General features: G+C 37.4%; 3 protein-coding genes across 4 annotated transcripts; 2 read left to right on the top strand and 1 right to left on the bottom strand.

Annotated features, from left to right (window-relative positions):
- Positions 1-848: 848 nt before the first annotated feature.
- On the bottom strand, positions 849-4,667 carry LOC103033043 (zinc finger protein 501). 2 transcript variants are annotated; one of them, XM_022663126.2, is made up of 2 exons: positions 4,575-4,667; positions 849-3,072 (listed from the first exon to the last, which is right to left on the bottom strand). In XM_022663126.2, exon 2 carries the CDS (start codon positions 2,961-2,963, stop codon positions 1,509-1,511), a length of 1,455 nt encoding a protein of 484 aa, XP_022518847.2. In that variant the 5' UTR covers positions 2,964-3,072; positions 4,575-4,667; the 3' UTR covers positions 849-1,508. The 2 variants fall into 2 exon arrangements, with proteins under 2 accessions (XP_022518847.2, XP_022518848.2); XM_022663127.2 differs by having other exon boundaries at positions 4,593-4,665.
- A 1,733-nt stretch (positions 4,668-6,400) lies between these two features.
- On the top strand, positions 6,401-9,873 carry LOC103032729 (zinc finger protein 239). Its single transcript, XM_007242895.4, has 2 exons — positions 6,401-6,466; positions 7,191-9,873. The coding sequence occupies exon 2, from the start codon at positions 7,240-7,242 to the stop codon at positions 8,380-8,382; it is 1,143 nt and encodes a 380-aa protein (XP_007242957.3). The 5' UTR covers positions 6,401-6,466; positions 7,191-7,239; the 3' UTR covers positions 8,383-9,873.
- A 1,354-nt stretch (positions 9,874-11,227) lies between these two features.
- On the top strand, positions 11,228-18,064 carry tma16 (translation machinery associated 16 homolog). Its single transcript, XM_022663128.2, has 7 exons — positions 11,228-11,348; positions 12,455-12,567; positions 12,973-13,010; positions 13,424-13,508; positions 15,852-16,000; positions 16,112-16,154; positions 17,657-18,064. The coding sequence occupies exons 1-7, from the start codon at positions 11,346-11,348 to the stop codon at positions 17,838-17,840; spliced, it is 615 nt and encodes a 204-aa protein (XP_022518849.1). The 5' UTR covers positions 11,228-11,345; the 3' UTR covers positions 17,841-18,064.
- The last annotated feature ends 1,985 nt before the right edge of the window (positions 18,065-20,049 follow it).

Below are 20,049 nucleotides of genomic sequence, written 5' to 3' on the forward strand. Positions count from 1 at the left end.
CCTTAAAAACGTTCGTTGTACGAAAACCGTACAATGTATAATTTCAAAAAGCACAAGCAATGTAATCCAGTAGTGTTAAAAAAAAAAGGGACACAAGAATAATCATAATAACTAGAGGGGAAAGTTCAATAACAAACTTAAAATTTGGTTTGGAAAAGCGTGCTAAGGTTTCTATATAAAAAGTTTGTAAATTGCTAAAAAATTGTAAAACTAGTAAAAAGCTTTTTGAAATTTACAAACATGTAAAATAATGTAGCTAATGCCTACTCAAATAAACATCTAAAAACATTGTATTATTATTATTATCATTATTATTTTAGGCCGATTTGATATATTTAATTTGATATAGTTTTACAGATTTTAAGCACCCCTCCCCCATTTGACCCATTCATTGACAACTGTCACACATTCCATTATATCAATTTTTATATTATCTTTATTTCCTTATTTTTATAGTGTACAGTTGGACCCAAGTCTTATAACTGTATATTAATACAATTATACTTCTTTTATTTTCCTAGAGGCCACGGGAGGTATCTCACGGCGGGCGAGACAAAGGGTAGGCTACCGGTAGCGATGCCACTGGCAAAATCTGGACACTGTATTATCTAACTGTCACAATAAAGCATTAATAAGCAGCAGGTTAGAAATGTAGTTAACTGATGGTAATCACAGCAGCCCTTGTAACAGATCATGAGTGGAAAATGCTCCTTCCCCTCCCTCCGTGCTCTGCTCCTAAACTGTAGCCCAAGCAGTTAGAACTACATTTCCCTCAAAATACTACTTTATTCTCGTAAATGTTATGACTTTAATCTTGTAATATTACTACTTAATTCTCAAAGTGAAAAGTTTCTTATAGCCCAGACTATCTTTGTGGACAGCAACCATTTTGTTTCTCACATCCTCTAAGTGTTTCTTCTTGCCAAGAAGTGCCATGTTGAATATCTAGTGGCCAGTATAAGAGAATTGTACCCCAAAAAAACTTTTTTTTTTATTTAACAGACCGTTTCCCCATTCACACCTAAGATCTGGCTGTGCAACCCAGAACAGATGCAAACAAATGCACAGAATCTTTTTTTTTTTTGCAAAAAAGAATATTTATTGAAACAATATTTACTAAATTACTTTGAATGTATAGAGAACGTATATTTGAGACACTGATATTAGTGCACCAACTGTAGCACTGCTTTTGTTGGAGTAACTGTCTCTACTGTTTGTGGAATGCTTTTTTTCTGTGTGTTTTGGTAACCACAGCTCAGGGCTAGGAGGTTTTATACCCCTGTAGCAGACACCTGCTATTAAGCATGAATCCAACATGTTTATTAGGACCACATATGAAAGTGACTCAAATCTGATTTGCAAGAAAATGGATTTGGCCCGTTCACACAGCCTTCCAAATCGGAATCAGAAGTTTTTAATGGTCACCTTCCCAAGGCAATACACCAATTCCCAAATATACAAAATACAGAAAACTGGGAAAGAGATCAAAATCAGATTCAGGCAACCCATCATGCTTTCTTCTCTGTATGAGGATACTGGTGATCTTTGAGTGTACTACTATGTCTAAAACTCTTCCCACACTCTAAACACTCATACGGTTTCTCTCCAGTGTGAATGCGCTGGTGTATCCTGAGGCGACTCTGTACAGAAAAGCTTTTCCCACACTCTGAGCAAGAATACGGTTTCTCCCCAGTGTGGGTGAGCTGGTGTTTTAGGAGATGACTTTGCTGGGTGAAACTCTTCCCACACTCTGAACAGTAATATGGTTTATCCCCAATGTGAATGCGCCAGTGTCGTGTGAGGGCACTGTTCTCGTTGAAACTCGATCCACACTGCGAACACTGGAAGGGTTTCTCTCCCGTGTGAATGCGCTGGTGAACTGTGAGGTGGTTCTTTTGGTAAAAACTCTTTCCACACTCTGTGCATTGATGCGGTTTGTCTCCAGTGTGAACGCGCTGGTGTGTTCGGAGATCGCGTAGATCAGTAAAATTCTTTCCACAGTCTGAACAATGATACGGTTTCTCTCCTGTATGAATGCGCTCATGCCTTTGGAGGTGACTCTGTTGGGAAAAACTTTTTCCACACTCAGAGCACCGATACGGTTTCTTTCCAGTGTGAACGCGCTGGTGTCTTCGGAGGCGACTCGGTTGAGTAAAACTCTTTCCACACTCTGAACACTGGTGTAGTTTCTCTCCAGTGTGGAAGCGCTGGTGTGACTGGAGATTACGGTGAGCAGTAAAGCTCTTGCCGCACTCTGGGCACTGAAACGGTTTCTCTCCGGTGTGGGAGTACTGGTGACCTTGCAGATTAACCAAAGAACTAAAACCCTGTCCACACTCTGAGCACTGATACGGTTTCTCTTCTGCGTGAGTGTACTGGTGCGCTTTGAGATTGCGGTGAGCGGCGAAAGACTTTTTACACACTGAGCACTGAAACGGTTTCTCTCCTGTGTGAGTGCGCTGGTGCGATTTAAGATTCCGGTGAAGAGCAAAACTCCTCCTGCAGACTACACACTGAAACGGTTTCTCACCAGTGTGAACGCGCTGGTGCGTTCGGAGATGATCGTGAACTGCAAACGTCTTACCGCATTCTGAGCACTGATACCGTTTCTCTCCTGTGTGAATTCGCTTGTGAGCTCGGAGATTACTCTGGCAGGCAAAACTTCTCCCACACTCAGAGCATTGATACGGTTTCTCTCCAGTGTGAATGCGCTCGTGAACTCTAAGGTTACGGAGATCACTAAAACTTTTCCCACACTCTGAGCACTGATGCGGTTTCTCTCCAGTGTGAATGCGCTCGTGTATTTGGAGACTGCGGAAGTCATTAAAACTCCTCCCACACTCAAAACACCTAGGCAAAGTTCTGTCTTTGTCTAGATTTTCTTGATTTTGGCTGCAAGTTGTGTGAATAGGGAGAGTATCCACGGTCACTTGTGAGGTACAAATGCTTTCTCCGGATGCCATGATCTAACAATTAATCTGTACTTGTGATTTCACTCGGTTGCACCAACTGTTGTGCTTAAGGAGTTGACAGCAGGTGCGAGTGAGGACGTTTAAGAGTAATCTGTTCATCCTGCAGGAAAAAAAGAAGGGAAAAATTATCAACAAATTCAATGTGAGAAAAAAAAAAGAGTTAGGAACAGTGTGGAAAACACATTTACAAATTGTGCATGTGAAACAAATGTGTGGTTCAATAGCGCAGTTTTTTTTTTTAAAGCAATACATTAGCCAATAGTGCTGTGCCATATCATGACACTGAATTTTCTCTGTTTAAAGGAGAACTCCAGTGTGAAATGGACTTGGGTTGTAGTGAAACACAGTAAAAAGTACATTCTTTGGTTAAACTGCCCACCTCCGTTCACCCCCAGCATTCTGCAATACAGCGCATTTAGCTGATGCTCCAAACTGGCATACAATGCTAGCGATATGGGGCATAGCAATAACCATGCAAAAAAATAGCTGGTTTAACACCATTAATAGGCAGAATTTTTAGCAACAGCTGGATTTAATGCATTCCCACAGAATTAATTTTGCAATTACTGAAATAAAGTACCTTTTCAAAGGTATTCTAATTTTTGAGATGGCCCTATACATGGAAAAAGTGAGAGACCACTCAAAAATGATGGGTTTCTTTGTTTTTTACCCTGGAATATAATCAAGAGGAAGACGGATGATCACACGCCATCAAACCAAGCTGAACTACATGCATTTTTGCACCAGGTGCAAAGACATAAAGTTGTCCAAAAGCAGTGTGTAAGACTGGTGGAGGAGAACATCCCAAGATATATGAAAACTGTGATTAAAACCCAGGGTTATTCCACCAAATATTGTTTTCAAAACTCTCAAAACTTTATGAATATGAACTTGTTTTATTTGCATTATATGAGGTCTGAAAGCTCTGCATCTTTTTTTGTTATTTTATCCATTTCTCATTTTCTGCAAATAACTGCTCTAAATGACAATATTTTTATTAAAAATTTGGGAGAAATGTTGTCTGTAGTTTATAGAATAAAACATCAGTGTTCAGTTTACTCAGACATATACCTATAAATAGCAACATCAGAGAAACTGATTCAGAAACTGAAGTGGTCTCAATTTTCTTTCCCAGAGCTCTAGGTTTGCTAGAGTAAAAGAGAATAGTTTCAGTAATTTTTGAGTAAATAATAAAACACTGAGACAATGAAAAGCTCTTAATATTTATTAATTAGCTAACTAGCTAATTTATCATCACCTCTTCTGTGGAAAGAGGTGGATAAAAGTTAAATGGAACTACGTAAGACTCAGATATTTCTGTGTTGTGTTCAAAACACTGTTGTTTATGCTAAATGTTCCTCATATTTTAATTATGGTTACCATTTTACCATTTTTTCCTCTAAATATGTAAGTTTCTTTTTTTTTTTTTTTACTGTGGTTGTAACCTGTATATCAGTGGTCATTAAATATAATAAACACAGGCTCACTGACAGTGCAGCTCAAGCAGGGCTAAAGCTAATGCTAATTTACTGTTTTAAAATTAGCTTAGCATAAGATAAATAGAACAGCCGGGACTCCGAATAAACCTCCGCTTATACTCACTCTGATACACAGACCCACCGAGCAGAGCTGAGATAAACACGCACAGAGACACCGGAGGAGGAGCAGCAGCGCCGAAAACTACCAGCTGTTTAAACTCTGCACCCCAGAATGAGCTGCCCTGCGATGCGCCTGAACAAAAACACACCGTTCAGATACAGCAAATATAATACTCTTATGTTATGTTTTCAATAATTACTTATTTATCTCATAATAATAACTTTTAATCTCAAAATAATTACTATTTTATAATTAAAGACATCCCAAAAATAATTTCAGGTAGATACGCCACTTCAGTTTCTGCCTGAATCAGTTTCTCTGATTTTGCTATTTATAGGCATATGTTTGAGTAAAATGAACATAGCTGTTTTATTCTATAAACTAAGGACAACATTTCTTCCAACTTCCAAATAAAATATTGTCGTTTAGAGCATTTATTTGCAGAAAATGAGAAATGGCTAAAATACCAATAAAGATACAGAGCTTTTCTTCAAATAATGCACAAAACAAGTTCATATTCATAAAGTTTTAAGAGTTCAGAAATCAATATTTTGTTGCATAACATTGGTTTTTAATCACAGTTTTCATGCATCTTGGCGTATTCTCCTCCACCAGTCGGATCAATCCAAATATCGATACTATAAATACCAACGCTGGTATTGGTATTGAGCTATACTTGTGGAAAAAGATTGATACTTAAGCTATATATATATATATATATTTTTTTTTTTTGCACACAAAAAAACACAATTTGAACTGAAAGACTGAAAGGAGGAAAATTCCTTCTTTTTTATTATTTTTCCTAAGAACAATTATATTTGAAAAAAAAAAAAAAAAAACAAAGAAAGAAAAAACTAGAAAAGATGTCTTGTGAGGGAAGATTTTTTTTTTGCATTGTGGTTTCTCTATTTCTACCTCAAAAAAAATGTTCTAATATTAAAGGCAAACTTTTCTTTGTAACTGTTTCATTGTTTTTAAACAAAAGTGTGATAGTGTGTGACTGTGATAATAAAGTATTTTGCTGTCACGTGCAATGTTTGGCGAAATTCTATCCTAGGTCTTTTGGATCCTTTGGCTCCTTTATAAAGCTTAAATATATTAAAATGTATCGGTATTGGTATGACTATCTATCTTCCTCTATATATTAAACGACCTTTATTGTGATAAAACCTTTTGTTACTTACTGTTACTTACTTTACTGTTTAATATTTATTAATTTATTAATTTTATTAATTTGCTCAGGCGCGTTTCTGAACAGCTCACACTGTGGACCTGCGGCCAGAGAACACCAGAGCAACTGTATAGAGGAGAATAACCACTCGGGAAGGTGTTTTGCGTTTGTCAGACACCAGGTGCGCTGCCGAGGGAGTTCAAAATGAATGGGTTCCTATGGAGCAAAGGATAAAAATCAGTGTTTATTAATGTTTTAAGATTTCTTTTATGGAAACTCTACAAATTTCCTCAACACAGAACAATGTCACGTGTTTCAACACCGAAAAGATAATTTTTATAGGTTTTAAACTCGAGTTAAACTCAAGTTCAGAACGCAGTCTGCTCACAGAAGCGTAAATGCTAGCGTGTTTAATGAATAAAATCTGTTTACTGTAGAGAAGCCGAAACATACAGGTTACTTTTCTTTGCTTTTTTAAATAAATACTTTAATGTGTTTTTGAAAATTGAAAGAATATCCTACATGTGAAGTTAGGTAATATTTTTAATTACATGTTTTAGCCGTTTAGCTCTATTCACCCTCATTCATTCAGGTCTCCCTCGCGGGCTCCCTCTAGCGGTAAGCAGTAAATATTATTTGGGAGTGGGCAGTCTCTCTATGAACTGGCTCTCCATGAACTGTGCGTTTATTTACTCTCCTAATCCTCCTGTGTGGATCTGAAACAGTGAGTTTATAACTGTGTGAAGGTGTTTGATGATGTTTGGAGAGTGTGTGCAGTCGTTTTAGTACACAGTCCGGTTTATAGTGTCTGTAATGTGATTAGGCTTGCATAAATTAGGTTCTGTATAGATGCAGTAAAACATTCTTTTATGGAAAGCCAATTTTTAGCCCTAAATCAGTTTTTACTGATTAGAACTGTAATATCAGCTATTGAATTTTAAGTAATTAATAACAGATATGTGGGCTCAGAGTGGTCCAGCAGGTTAGGTGGTGCCACTATGACCAGGATATTGTTGGTTGGTTCGAATCCCAGTCATGCAGCTTGCCATCAGCTGCAGGAGCCCTAAAGGGGGGGCAATATTGGTCTTGCTCTCATGGGGTGGGTAGATGACGCTCTTTCCAATCGTCACTCTAAAGGGTGATGTTCATCAGGACAAGGCATCTGTGAGCTGATGTATCAGAACCGAGTCACTGCGCTTTCCTCCGAGTGCACTGTAATGCTACTCTGCAATACTGCATTAGCAGCATCACATGTGTCAGCAGGGTTGCCAGGTCTAACAGTATATCCAGCCCAAAGTCAGTCTAAACCCCGTCCTTCAGAAGCTTAAACTAGCCCAAAATATCTGTAGAGAAGACATTTGCGCTCGCTGCAAAAAAATGCTGTAGCATGTTTGTAGTATTTTTTTAATAATACTAAATCCGATTTTTTATGTATTTTTCCTCTGCAGGAACGATCAGCTTCAAACTCTTCAAATTAATTAGAATTAATGTGAGAATATGGAATCTGAAAGCTCTGATACTCTGCAAACTTCATTTGATTCTTCCCACATCAACACATCTCCCAGAGTAATGCAGGAAATGTCAGGCGAAGATAGAATTCACTACAGCGCTGAGTGTGGAAACAGTAATTTTTTTTCTGACAGTAATGATCTTCAGATACACCAGCTTATTCACTCTAGAACAAAGCTGTATCAGTGCTCTGAGTGTGGAAGCAGTTTTTCTGTGCAGACTAACCTTAAGAGACACCAGCGCATTCACACTGGAGAGAAACCGTATCAGTGTTCAGAGTGCGGGAAGAGGTTTACTCAACAGAGTCACCTCCAGCTACACCAACGCGTTCACACTGGGGAGAAACCGTATTCCTGTTTCGTATGTGGGAGGAGCTTTTCTCAGCAGAGTCGGCTCCAGGTCCACCTGCGTGTTCACACTGGAGGTGAACCACTTCACCAGTGCTCAGAGTGTGGGAGGAGTTTTATGGACAGGCGCTGTCTCCAAGTTCACCAGCGCATTCACACTGGACAGAAACCATATAATTGCTCAATTTGTGGGAAGAGTTTCAGTCAACAAGGCCACTTCCAAATACACCAGCGCGTTCACACCGGGGAGAAACCGTATTACTGCTCGGAATGTGGGAAAAGTTTTCAACAACAATCCCATTTCCAAAACCACCAGCGCATTCACACTGGAGAGAAACCATATCTCTGTTCAGAGTGCGGGAAAAGCTTTGCTGTGAAGTGCGGCCTTCAGAAACACCAGCGTCTTCACACCGGTGAGAAGCCACACCAGTGTTTAGAGTGTGGGAAGAGTTTTACTGACCGACGCAATCTTCTCGCTCATCAGCGCATTCACACTGGAGAGAAACCGTACTGTTGCCCAGAATGTGGGAAGAGTTTTACTGTACAGAGTCATCTCACGGTACACCAGCGCGTTCACACGGGGGAGAAACCGTATTCCTGTCCAGTCTGTGAGAAGACTTTCGCTAACAAAGGAAATCTGAACGTGCACCAGCGTATTCACTCTGGGGAGAAACCGTTTCAGTGTTCAGACTGTGGGAAGACATTTAGAGAGAATGGTTCACTTAAGAAACATCTGCGCCTTCATAAAGGGAGCAAAGATGGACAGGATCGAACAGGAGTCTGACGTCTCTGCTGTACTCCGGTACTAAATAAAAAGCTTTAATAACCAAGGCCTAGTTTCTCTCGAAGCATCTTAAGCCCTGTCCGGACGGGATTCGTTTTTTTAGGGGCACTTCTACTCAGTAATAAAACTCTTGCATCCGGACTCCTATTGAAAAAACAGGAGGAACAGTGACATCGTGTTCTCCATTTCCACGCACTGTTGTGTTTTACATGGATCTCCGTGGAAATGCGCACCCAAAGTGTAATTACGGTGCGTGGCAGTGGACTATTTTATTAAACGTGAGCAGACGAAACTCAGAGATGTGCGTCCGGATGGGACTAAAATTACCCAAGGACTATAATTTTCGTCTAAGAAAAACACGTACATGGTGGTTCCCAACAGGAACAAAATCACAGAGGAATAAAAGATAAAAGAGAAAATTACCCCAGGACCCCCTGAGAAACTAATCCTGTTCGGATTGTGCTCATGCATGTGTTTTTCTCAGACGTCCTCTGAGAAAATTAAAGGCTGAACTAGATTGCAGTTCCTACAGAAACTGCGAGTGTGATTGCAGTGCTGGCCGGGGTCCCCAAAATGTTGACCAGTAGCTCTATTACACACAGTACTGGGGGGCCGGGGTGTCCAAACATTTGGCCAGTGGCTCCATTACACACAGTACTGGAGCTCTGGGGTGTCCAAACTTTTGACCAGTGGCTCCATTATACACAGTACTGGAGCTCTGGGGTGTCCAAACTTTTGACCAGTGGCTCCATTACACACAGTACTGGGGGGCCGGGGTGTCCAAACTTTTGACCTAATGCTGTTTTATCCCATAGCTGCTCCATACACTCACAGTACTGGAGTTCTAGCTGCTTATTATTAAGTAAACTGCAATCTCATTATTTTGAGATAGCAAGTCATTATTTAGAGAAAACAAGTCATTATTTTGGGATACTATCTCAATATTTTGAGATACTATGTCATTGTTTTAAGATAGCAAGTCATTATTTTGAGATATCAAGTAATTATTTTGAGATAAGTCATTTTTTGAGATAAGTCATTTTTTGAGATACTAAGTCATTGTTTTGAGATAGCAAATCATTATTTTGAGATATTTAGTCATTATTTTAAGATACTTAGTCATTATTTTGATACTATTTCATTATTTAGACATAATAAGTCGTTATTTTGAGATAGCAAGTGTGTTTGCTTTTGAAAAAAAAAATCTTTCAAAATAATGAATTACTATCACAAAATTATGAGATAGTATCTCAAAATAATGAGATGGTTCCTCAAAATAGTGACTTACTATCTCATAAAAATGAGATAGTATATCAAAATAATGATTTAGTATCTCAAAAAATGAGAAACTATCTAAAAAATAATGAGATAGCAGTTTACTTAATTTAATTACTTTATTTATTTATTGGCTTCATAGTATTCTGTATATTTGATCCGGTTAGTTTCGGTTTCACACTGCAGTTTAGTGACGGAATAAAGAACTTTACTACATCCTGTCGTCATCATCAGCTACATGAGTCTCTCTATTCTTCATTTTAATTATTAAATGTTTATTGTAATTTTAATAGAAAATATTTAAAATATTTATAAGTAAATCTGCAACGGTAAAAATAGAATAAATTTAAATTATATAAATGGTGCTTTCCTTAACTTTATTTTCAAATCAATATTTTCCAGAATACAAATTGAACATTTCCTGTTTGTCTAGATTTTAGCCTATTTTTAAATGTAAGAGTTTCTTAAGTTTAAAAATAGAAAAAAATCTGAAATCTGTCATTGCTTGTTTTTTTGCTATCTGGTTATTTAATGCATTTTTTCATCTATAGTTACTCATATACTGTACCAGTGTGTATCAATAAAAGGCTATTTATACTGTACGAAAGTTGCTGTGCCTTTGACTCCATGATCCTGAAACGTTTCTGTTTTATAATATTTCTATAAATAACATTATGGAGGCCAATTACTGAAGTAATTAGACCGTATTAGTCTTACAGTCACATATGTCATTACCAAACATTGTTAAAATTGTGTCTGAATATTTATCTGTACAAATCTAGCAAACATTAAATAAAAATAATAATAACATGAAGAATATTTTTTATTATTTAAAAGAGAAAATAAAAACACTGTGCACACATGATTTTATATAGTCCTGTCAAAAGTTTTGAAACACCTCTTCTCATTCAGTGTTTTCTTTCTTATTATAATTTCAAAATCAATTTTACAATGCAAATTTTATATATATTGATTTAATATATTTAAATCATTAACATTTTACAGGAACATTTGCATAATTATTATGTAAAAAAAAAAGAGTTTTACAAATCAGAATATGTTTTTAATCAATCTCGGTAATGCAGCGCCTTTACTGCCTAAAAAAAATTAAATATGCAGGATAGAATTTATAGAATTTATTCTTTAAGTAAAATATTTTATTATACTTTATAAAATTAAAGGAATATCGTAGAAGTACTTTATTAATATGTTTATTTGAGTTTTTAGCCGTTCGCTCTCGTGGGCTCCCTCTACCTTTTCTCTCACAGAATAATGACTGATAACCGATAGTCCGCGAGTTATTTACTCTTTGATTAATTCGATTTTTAATTTACTTATTCATGTATTAATTCATATATACATGCATTTAATTATTAATTATTTTATTAATTTATTTTTTAATCTGTTTATTTATACATTTACTTATTTGTGTATGTATTTATTTATACATTTACTTATTTGTATATGTATTTATTTATACATTTATTTATTACAATGTTAATATAAACGCTCCTCTCTCAGCGCTAAGGATCTGTTTAGTGTTCACTATCGGGAAGCGGAACCATGTTTGTGGGGTTATAGTTGAGTTTGTGAGCGGGGGAACAAAAATACAGGCGGACCGAAGCGCGTTTCTGTTCAACACGTGTTTGTCCAGGAGCGCAGCGCCGCCGACCAGCAGCAGCAGAAATATGGTCAGTATACATTACATATTTACTCACTTACACACAAACACACACTGCTGTAAGGTTGGTGCTGCTGTATAACCCCCCTGTGCTGTGTTCTCTCTCTTTCTGCTGTATAACGTTAACCCCCCTGTGCTGTTTTTTCTATCTCTTCTGCTGTATACCTCCCCTGTGCTGTCTTCTCTCTCTCTATCTACCTGTGCTGCTGTATAACTTAACCCCCTGTGCTGTGTTCTCTCTCCTTCTGCTGTATATCGTTAACCCCCCTGTTCTGTTCTCTCTCTCTCTCTCTCTCTCTCTCTCTCTCTCTCTCTCTCTCTCTCTCTCTCTCTCTCTGCTGCTATATAACCCCTCTGTGCTGTGTTCTCTCTCTCTGCTGCTGTATAACCCCCTGTGCTGTGTCCTCGCTCTCTCTGCTGTATAACCCCACTGTGCTGTGTTCTTTCTGCTCTATAACGCTAACTCCCTGTGCTGTGTTCTCTCACTCTGCTGCTGTATAACCCCCCTGTGCTGTGTTCGCTCTCTCTGCTGCAAAATAACCCCTGTGCTGTGTTCTCTATCTCTCTATCTACCTGTGCTGATGTATAACCCCTCTGTGCTGTGTTCTCTCTCTCTCTCTATCTACGTGTGCTGCTGTATAACCCCTCTCTGCTATGTTCTCTCTATCTACCTGTGCTGCTGTGTTCTCTCTCTCTCTGCTGCAGTATAACCCCTCTGTGCCGTGTTCTCTTTCACTGCTGCTGTATAACTTAACCCCCTGTGATGTGCTGTGTTCTCTCTGTCTCTATCCATCTCGGTTGCTGTATAAACCCCCTGTGCTGTGTTCTCTCTCTCTGCTGCCGTATAACCCTCATGCTGTGTTCTCTATCTTTGCAGCTGTAAACCCTCCTGTGCTGTGTTCTCTATTTATCTCTGCTGCTGTATAACCCCTCTGTGCTGTGTTCTCTCTGTCTCTATCTACCTGTGCTGCTGTATGACCCCTCTCTGCTGTTCTCTCTCTCTATCTACCTGTGCTGCTGTATAACCCCCCTGTGATGTGATGTGTTCTCTCGCTCTATCCATCTCTGTTGCTGTGTAACCCCCCTGTGCTGTGTTCTCTCTCTCTCTGCGTTCAGCCTAAAGCAGGGAGGGCGAGGGGGGGCGCGCAGGAGAAGAAGGTGGTCCACCCCTACAGCAGGAAAGCGGCCTACATGGCCAGAGCTGAGGCCAAACTCACCCGCAAAGAGAAGTAAGACCTCTGTGTTCTTTTTTTTTTTTCTACCCTCACTAATTTAGATAATGTTATTATTCTAACTATAGAGCAGGGCATGGACCTCCATAGTCCTGCTTAGAGTGGGAGCACATTTTAATAACACTGCTTAAAAAATCCAGCTCAAGACCAGCAGGTCATCCTGAAAAAAAATGATGGTACTTTTGGCAGTGTGGACAGTGTTCCAAGTTCTGCTGGAAAATGAAATCCACATCTCCAAAAAAAGTTGTCAGCAGAGGGAAGCATGAAGTGCTGTAAGATTATCGGGAAAAACACTGCACTGACTTTGGCTGAACAGTGAGTGAAATCTATAATAATGTTGTTTTGAAAAGTATTTGAATAATATGTTGATTGTTTTTTTTTTTTTTTTTTTTTTTTTTGCAGAGTGAAAAGTGATAAAGCCAGACGTTTAAATTTAATAGGTGAGTAATTCCTCTATTTACCTACCGTATTTTTCGCACTATCCACTATCCACTTCCATCATAATAACTAGAAAAAGACAGAAAGACAGGAAAAGAAACACAGAGAACTCTCTTACTATTGTATTATTCTATTATTATTCTAACTATTAAAAGTTTCAGTGTTTTCGAGAGTTTAGAGGTGAAGCCAGAGAGGAATGAGTACTGTTTCCTACACTTTCAAAAGACTCTTATAAACTGGAGAAAACTGACACTTCAGGAAGAGTCACGTCTGGCTGACCCACATGGCAACAGCTTTAGCCTTTAGCTTAGCTTAACATTAAAGTGAAGAGAAAAAATAGAGGACTGAATGGACTGTTTAGGTGAGAGAAGAGAGCACAGTGTGTTAAGGATCTTGTCTCTGTTCTTTTTTTCAGGGGAGAAACTTTTGTGGTTCCAGAATCAGCTGGACTCAGGGAAGCTAGAATACTCCAAACAGGAAGCTTGTGAAATGATTGAGAGGTAAGCTAACTGCTAATGCCACCAAACTGCTATTCGACAGCGATACACCGAGGAACCCTGAGTGTTTTGGTAAGACAGGGTAACAGTAAAAACGCAGACTACAGTGTGAGATATACTTACCTCTGAACAGCCAAATGGCTAACACAGTTAGTGGGTATTGCTAATGTTGCAACAGCAGTGCTAGCTAGTCGGGGTTAGCAGCAGACTACAGGCTAATAATACTCCCCTCTGAATTGCCAAATGGCTAGCGTTTAGCAGCTAATGCTAATAAACTACTGGAGAACTTAACTGAAACTCCTGTATAACTCAGTACTTCAACAGAGTGGCTTTACTGCTCCTTAATACCTGACTGGTAAAATTTATACATAAGGTGCACTGACAATTTTTGGGAAAATTGAAGTATTTTAAGTGCAAAAATACAGTACTTTGGTTGCGATAATTTGGGAAGTCCAACAATCCCCTTAATATCTTGAGAAGCCCTTACAATCGCCTACAAGGTGATGACAGAACAGGCTCCTTCCTACCTGCACTGATCACTCCTGAAGGCTTACGCTACCTCCCGGCCGCTGCGCTCCTCCAATGAACGTCGCCTCGCTTTACCAAACAAACATTCACACAAAGCAAACCAGACTGTTCTCATACAGAGTTCCCCAATGGTGGAACAAACTATCTTCCACTACCAGATCAGGAGAATCTCTCACTATCTTTAATAAACTCCTGAAGACAGAGCTCTTCAAAGAGCACTTACTCTCCTAACACCTCTAACTAACTACCTTCTACTACCAGATCAGGAGAATCTCTCGCTATCTTTAATAAACTCCTGAAGACAGAGCTCTTCAAAGAGCACTTACTCTCCTAACACCTCTAACTACACTGTAAAAAGTGAAGCATGGAGCTGTTCATTCAAGCTAATAAATATGATTGAACACATAGTACAATTATTGACTTTATTGTGAAACTCAACCTTTTTGAATTTTGATGTGTCAATTTTGATTCAGACTAAATTAATTACAATTCTGAAGGAAATAAACCAAATGTTTTGGTTCCACTGAAATCATACTCGAAGAAAAGAGATAAGGATGTAATATTTTTAATTTGAATCAAACATGAATTGCGCATGCGCACTGTGGAGCACGGGAGAAGTTGTAGAGAAGTGCTTCAGAGCACTGAGGGAGAGAGGGAGAAAGTGCCTGAACGCGCTCGCGAGATAGCAACGCATGCTTATGGTATTGTGGCGTCGGGACTGGAGGGGGGGGCGGAAGGAATTATGGGAGCTCACCCTGTTGGGGGAAGTGGGTGTTTTTCTGCATGTTTATGTTACTGTTTATCCCAGAGTTTCATGTCATGTTTTATTATCACTGTTCTAGTATTATTCATGTAGTTATCAGTTATGTGGTTGTTTTGTGTAAGTGCCTCACCCTTTGTGTGTTTTCTGTGTGTGGGAGTGGGGTTAGCTGCGTTGGACCTGTAGTTAGTTTCACTTTCAAAAGTGGAATCCCATGTAAATCCAGCTCTTAGTGTCCTCCTCAGAGCAAAATAAAGAGAGTAAGAGAGCACTGAAACGAATCTCGCTGGTAATCCGTCCTCTTCCACGCCACAGTAACTTCTGGAACTTCTGAATATGCTGCCATGTTTTTTTTTTTTTTAAGTTCGGTTCAATTTAAATGTATTAGTTTGGTTCCGAAACTGAAATGTAAAGAATTTAACTTGGATCAAGGTGAATAATTAATATTGGGTCGAGTGAAGTAATATGGTTTATGTCAAAATAAAATAATCAGGTTGTAACAATTGATTTTATTTAGATTGAGTGAAGTCAAATAGTTTAGATGCAACAAATGGACATCAATTTTTTTAATTTGAGCAGGGCTACACTTTTTACAGTGTAACTACCTTCTACTACCAGATCAGGAGAATCTCTCGCTATCTTTAATAAACTCCTGAAGACAGAGCTCTTCAAAGAGCACTTACTCTCCTAACACCTCTGACAAACTACCTTCCACTACCAGATCAGGAGAATCTCTCGCTATCTTTAATAAACTCCTGAAGACAGAGCTCTTCAAAGAGCTCCTACTCTCCTAACACCTCTAACAAACTAACTAATTCTAACCTCATTTCCTTCTTCCCCTCCTTCACTCCTCTTTCCCACTATTTCCCTTTGAACTCCTTTAGGCCCTATCTAAAGATGTTTTAATCTTTATCTTCTATTACTTTTGTACTTGACTATTGTAAGTCGCTTTGGTGTAACAAAACTGTAATATAGTGTTCTGTGTATCGTAGTGCTCCTGACACTGGAGGATAATTAAATGAGGTGATGTAAAGCTTGTGTTCTTGTGTCTCTCTAAGGTATCTGCACCGTTTCGATGGCGAGCTGCAGCAGATCGAGCTGGCCAACAGCATCAAAGGCCGGCAGGGTCGACTGCACGGCTCCAGAGAGGCTGTTCTAAAGCAGAGCATCGAGCGAGAGCGGGCGGAGTTTGAGGGTAATGGGTTTGGTGGGTGCAGTGCTTTTATTTTACATTTTTTTTATTATCTTCTGTATAAAAAAAAGACCTTTGATTGACTGATGATATATATATATATGTATATCTCACTTACCTCAACAGAGATCCCGGATATAATCAACTCCAAACATTTGAAGACTTTCAGGTGAGAATCTGAACTCTGAGCTTTAATAAGAATAAAGTTTTATAAGGTCGTGTGATGCATTAAGTTTTCACTTCAGTTTCTGAATCGGTTTCTCTGATTTTGCTATTTATAGGTTTATGTTAGAGTAAAATGAACATTGTTGTTTTATTCTATAAACTACAGACAAGATTTCTCCCAAATTCCATATACAAATACTGTCATTTAGAGCTTTTATTTGCAGAAAATGAGAAATGGCTGAAATAACAAAAAAGATGCAGAGCTTTCAGACCTCAAATAATGCAAAGAATAATCCTGTTTAATAATCACAGTTTTCATGTATCTTGGCATGTTCTCCTCCACCAGTCTTACACACTGCTTTTGGATAACTTTATGCCTTTACTCCTGGTGCACAAATTCAAGCAGTTCAGTTTGGTTTGATGATCAGCTTGTGATCATCCATCTTCCTCTTGATTATATTCCAGAGGTTTTCAGTTTGGTAAAATCAAAGAAACTCATCATGTTTAAGTGCTCTTTTAATTTTTTTCCAGAGCTGCCTATAATATCAGGCAGAAATTTGACAAAAATGCTGGACTGTTAGGTGGTTAAATTGTCATCACATTGACGTGACGTGTAAAAAATAATAAACCATAAAGATCTGGTCATAGGTTGCCAGGTCTGTATAGAATGAGGAGGATTGCGAGTTGAATACAGAACCCTCACTGGCCAATTGTGACGGATGTGAGATCATACAGAAGCGAAGAAGTTGTTGGGTCTATGGTAAAACCAGCTGCAATACATATAAAAAAAATATTCTATTTTTTAATGCATATGGCAAATCATATGTAATTCATGATTACAGTAAAAACTGATAAACATCCACTATAAGATGATTAAAAGAAGATTCACTTGCAGTTTTGCATTTTGGGGTTTCAGTCAAATAAAATATTTTTAATCATCTATTTCAAATATACAGTTCTGGGGAAAAAAAATATAAAAATTTAGTTTAGTTTCTTAGATTCACAAGCCATTCAACTTAAAGCTTGAATTTTTGTACCAGTAGTAAAGGCATATCATTTAAGTTATTAAAAAGCAGCGTGTAAGACTGGTGGAGGAGAACATGATGCCAAGATGCATGAAAACTGTGATTAAAAAACAGGGTTATTCCACTGAATATCGATATTTTTTTGAACTCTTAAAACTTTATGAATATGAACTTGTTTTCTTTGCATTATTTGGGGTCTGAAAGCTCTGCATCTTTTTTTTATTTCAGCCATTTCTCAGTTTCTGCCAATTAATGCTCTAAATTACAATATTTTTATTTGAAATTTGAGAGAAATGTTGTCTGTAGTTTATAGAATAAAACAACAATGTTCATTTTACTCAAACATAAACCTATAAATAGCAAAATCGGAGAAACTGATTCAGAAACTAAAATGCTCTCTTAATTTTTTCCAGAGTTATATAATCGTTAAAATCGCATCTCGTGACAGTTAATGACAGTTAATTTATTTGTGGTTGAATAGAGAGTGGAACGGTGATCTGAAGAAACTGCCCAACATCAAGATGAGGAAGGTTTCAGCTAAAGGGACTGACAGCAAACCCACCACAGAGCAGCGCATCGAGGAAGAGGAAGAGGAGGAGGAGCCTGTGGACAGTGAGGAAGATGCCTGTCAGGACTCTGATGAACTTCTGGATGATGATCTTTGATGCAGCACAAGCATTGAGGTCACATGACTTTAATGCTTCTGTTTCTCGTGAAGAACTGTCTGCAGTTACAGGGTGTGTGTTGCCCACAGAGAGACTTTGAAACACAGTGAAAAGTGTGAATGAGTGTGAAACATTGAGAGAATGTTTGCAGGTTTGTATGTCTGGCACGAGAGGGTTGCCAAGGTTCTGCCCTGTTTATACTCCAATAAAAGACTGACCCCTTATTTAGCGTTTTTTTTTTTCCTCCTGATTTTACAGATTTTGCTCACCCCTAATTTTTCATACCACAGAATTTACATTTACAGACCATATATTGTCATTAGTCCAAAACCTGCTCATACAATATATTGCCCATATCACATATACATTTAAAATGAAAACTTTTAAGCGTTGTGGTCTTTAATATATGAAAAAAAAAAGAAAAAAAAAAAAAAAAAAAAAAAAAAAAATATATATATATATATATATATATATATATATATATATATATAAAAATTGTGAAAAAAAAGTGCTCTGGTGTTTCTATTTAGCCCTGCTTTAGTTCACTGGATTACTGGTCTCTGAAGAAGGACAGGGTTTCGGCTCTTGCTCGTGAATATTCATACATGCAAATATATCACCTCTGATTGGCTAACAGCACTGCAGCAAAGAACACCTACCTGCCTTCCCCTCACAGTCAACTTTGATCATCAAATATTCACTATTCACTGTATACCTGTAACTCTACCTCTTCACGACTTTACAACTGATGCTCTCAAACATCAACATTAAGAGACAAGAAATAGTACCACTTTAAAATAAGACTAACTTTATATAGGCTTTATAAATGGTTTATAATCAGTTCAGTAATAGTTACTAATTAGGTTGTAAATGCCTTAAAAATCATTAATAATCAGTTATAACATGCGTAGAAAGGGCAACAATGACCTGTTTTTTGCCAAAGAGTGAACCCATAGCCATTTGTATTGTTGCCCTTCCTACGTATGTGTTATAACTGATTATTAATGATTTTTAAGGCATTTACAACCTAATTAGTAACCATTAATAAACTAATTGTAAACCATTTCTAAACCCTTTATAAAGGTAGTCTTGTTTTAAAGTGGTACCGCTATATTTAAAGTAATGAACTCTTGGTGAGTTCAGCACAGCTGTTAACTGAAATTCTAACTGAATTCCAGGTGACTCTACCTTATAAAACTGACTAAGAAAATTCTCTACAAGATGTGCAAAACTGTCTATCTAAGCAAGAGGTGCTACTTTGAAAAATCTAAAATATAAATCATATTTTTAACATTTTTTTCTGTTTCTTAAATAATTCTATATCATTTTCTTCATCGTTTGGATGAGTTTAGCATTAATCTACAATGAAAAATAATTAAAAAACACTGAATTTAAGGTGTGTCCAAACTTTTAACTGGTAAGATAGATAGATAGATAGATAGATAGATAGATAGATAGATAGATAGGTCTACCCTGTACTGTACTGTTTTTTTAATAAGCGTTAATACAGTTGATTTTATGTCTGTGTTTTGTTTTAATTATTAAATGTAATAAATACACTCCATATTTACCAATCATATGCACTACACCAAGACAACTGAATATTACACAAATTTAATGATCAAATATAATACAGAAATAATACAGAAAAAAATAAATATCTCTAGGATTGTAATAACTTTCCAAAATAGATGCTTTCATGAATCATATAATTATACACAGCAACACAGGATTTCTTATACAATTATTGTACATCTCATACAGTCACTGAAATCTATAATCATGGATTAGGAAAAAAAAAAAATAAAACTTGACTACAAAACAAACATCCTTGAAGCACCATCTACAGACGTTTCTTTATAAAAGCATAAAAGTCTGTTGCTGTTGTATTACATTAGATTAGATTCATATTTTCAGTGGTTTAAATAGGATCTACTGTGGATTTTGTCGGTGTAAACGTGCATTTATACTCCTTTTATATATAAACAGTGGTATGAAAAAGTGTTTGCCCCTTCGTGATTTCTTATTTTTTTGCGCGTTTGTCACTTTTAAATGTTTCAGATCATCAAAGACGTTTAAATTATAAGTTGAGAACAACACAAGTAAACACAAAATGCAGTTTTTAAATGGAGGTTTTTATTATTAAGGGAGGAAAAAATCGAAACCTACAGGGGTTGGACAATGAAACACCCGGTTTTAGACCACAATA

Source organism: Astyanax mexicanus, chromosome 25 (assembly GCF_023375975.1).
Source record: "Astyanax mexicanus isolate ESR-SI-001 chromosome 25, AstMex3_surface, whole genome shotgun sequence".
Lineage (NCBI taxonomy): Eukaryota > Metazoa > Chordata > Actinopteri > Characiformes > Acestrorhamphidae > Astyanax > Astyanax mexicanus.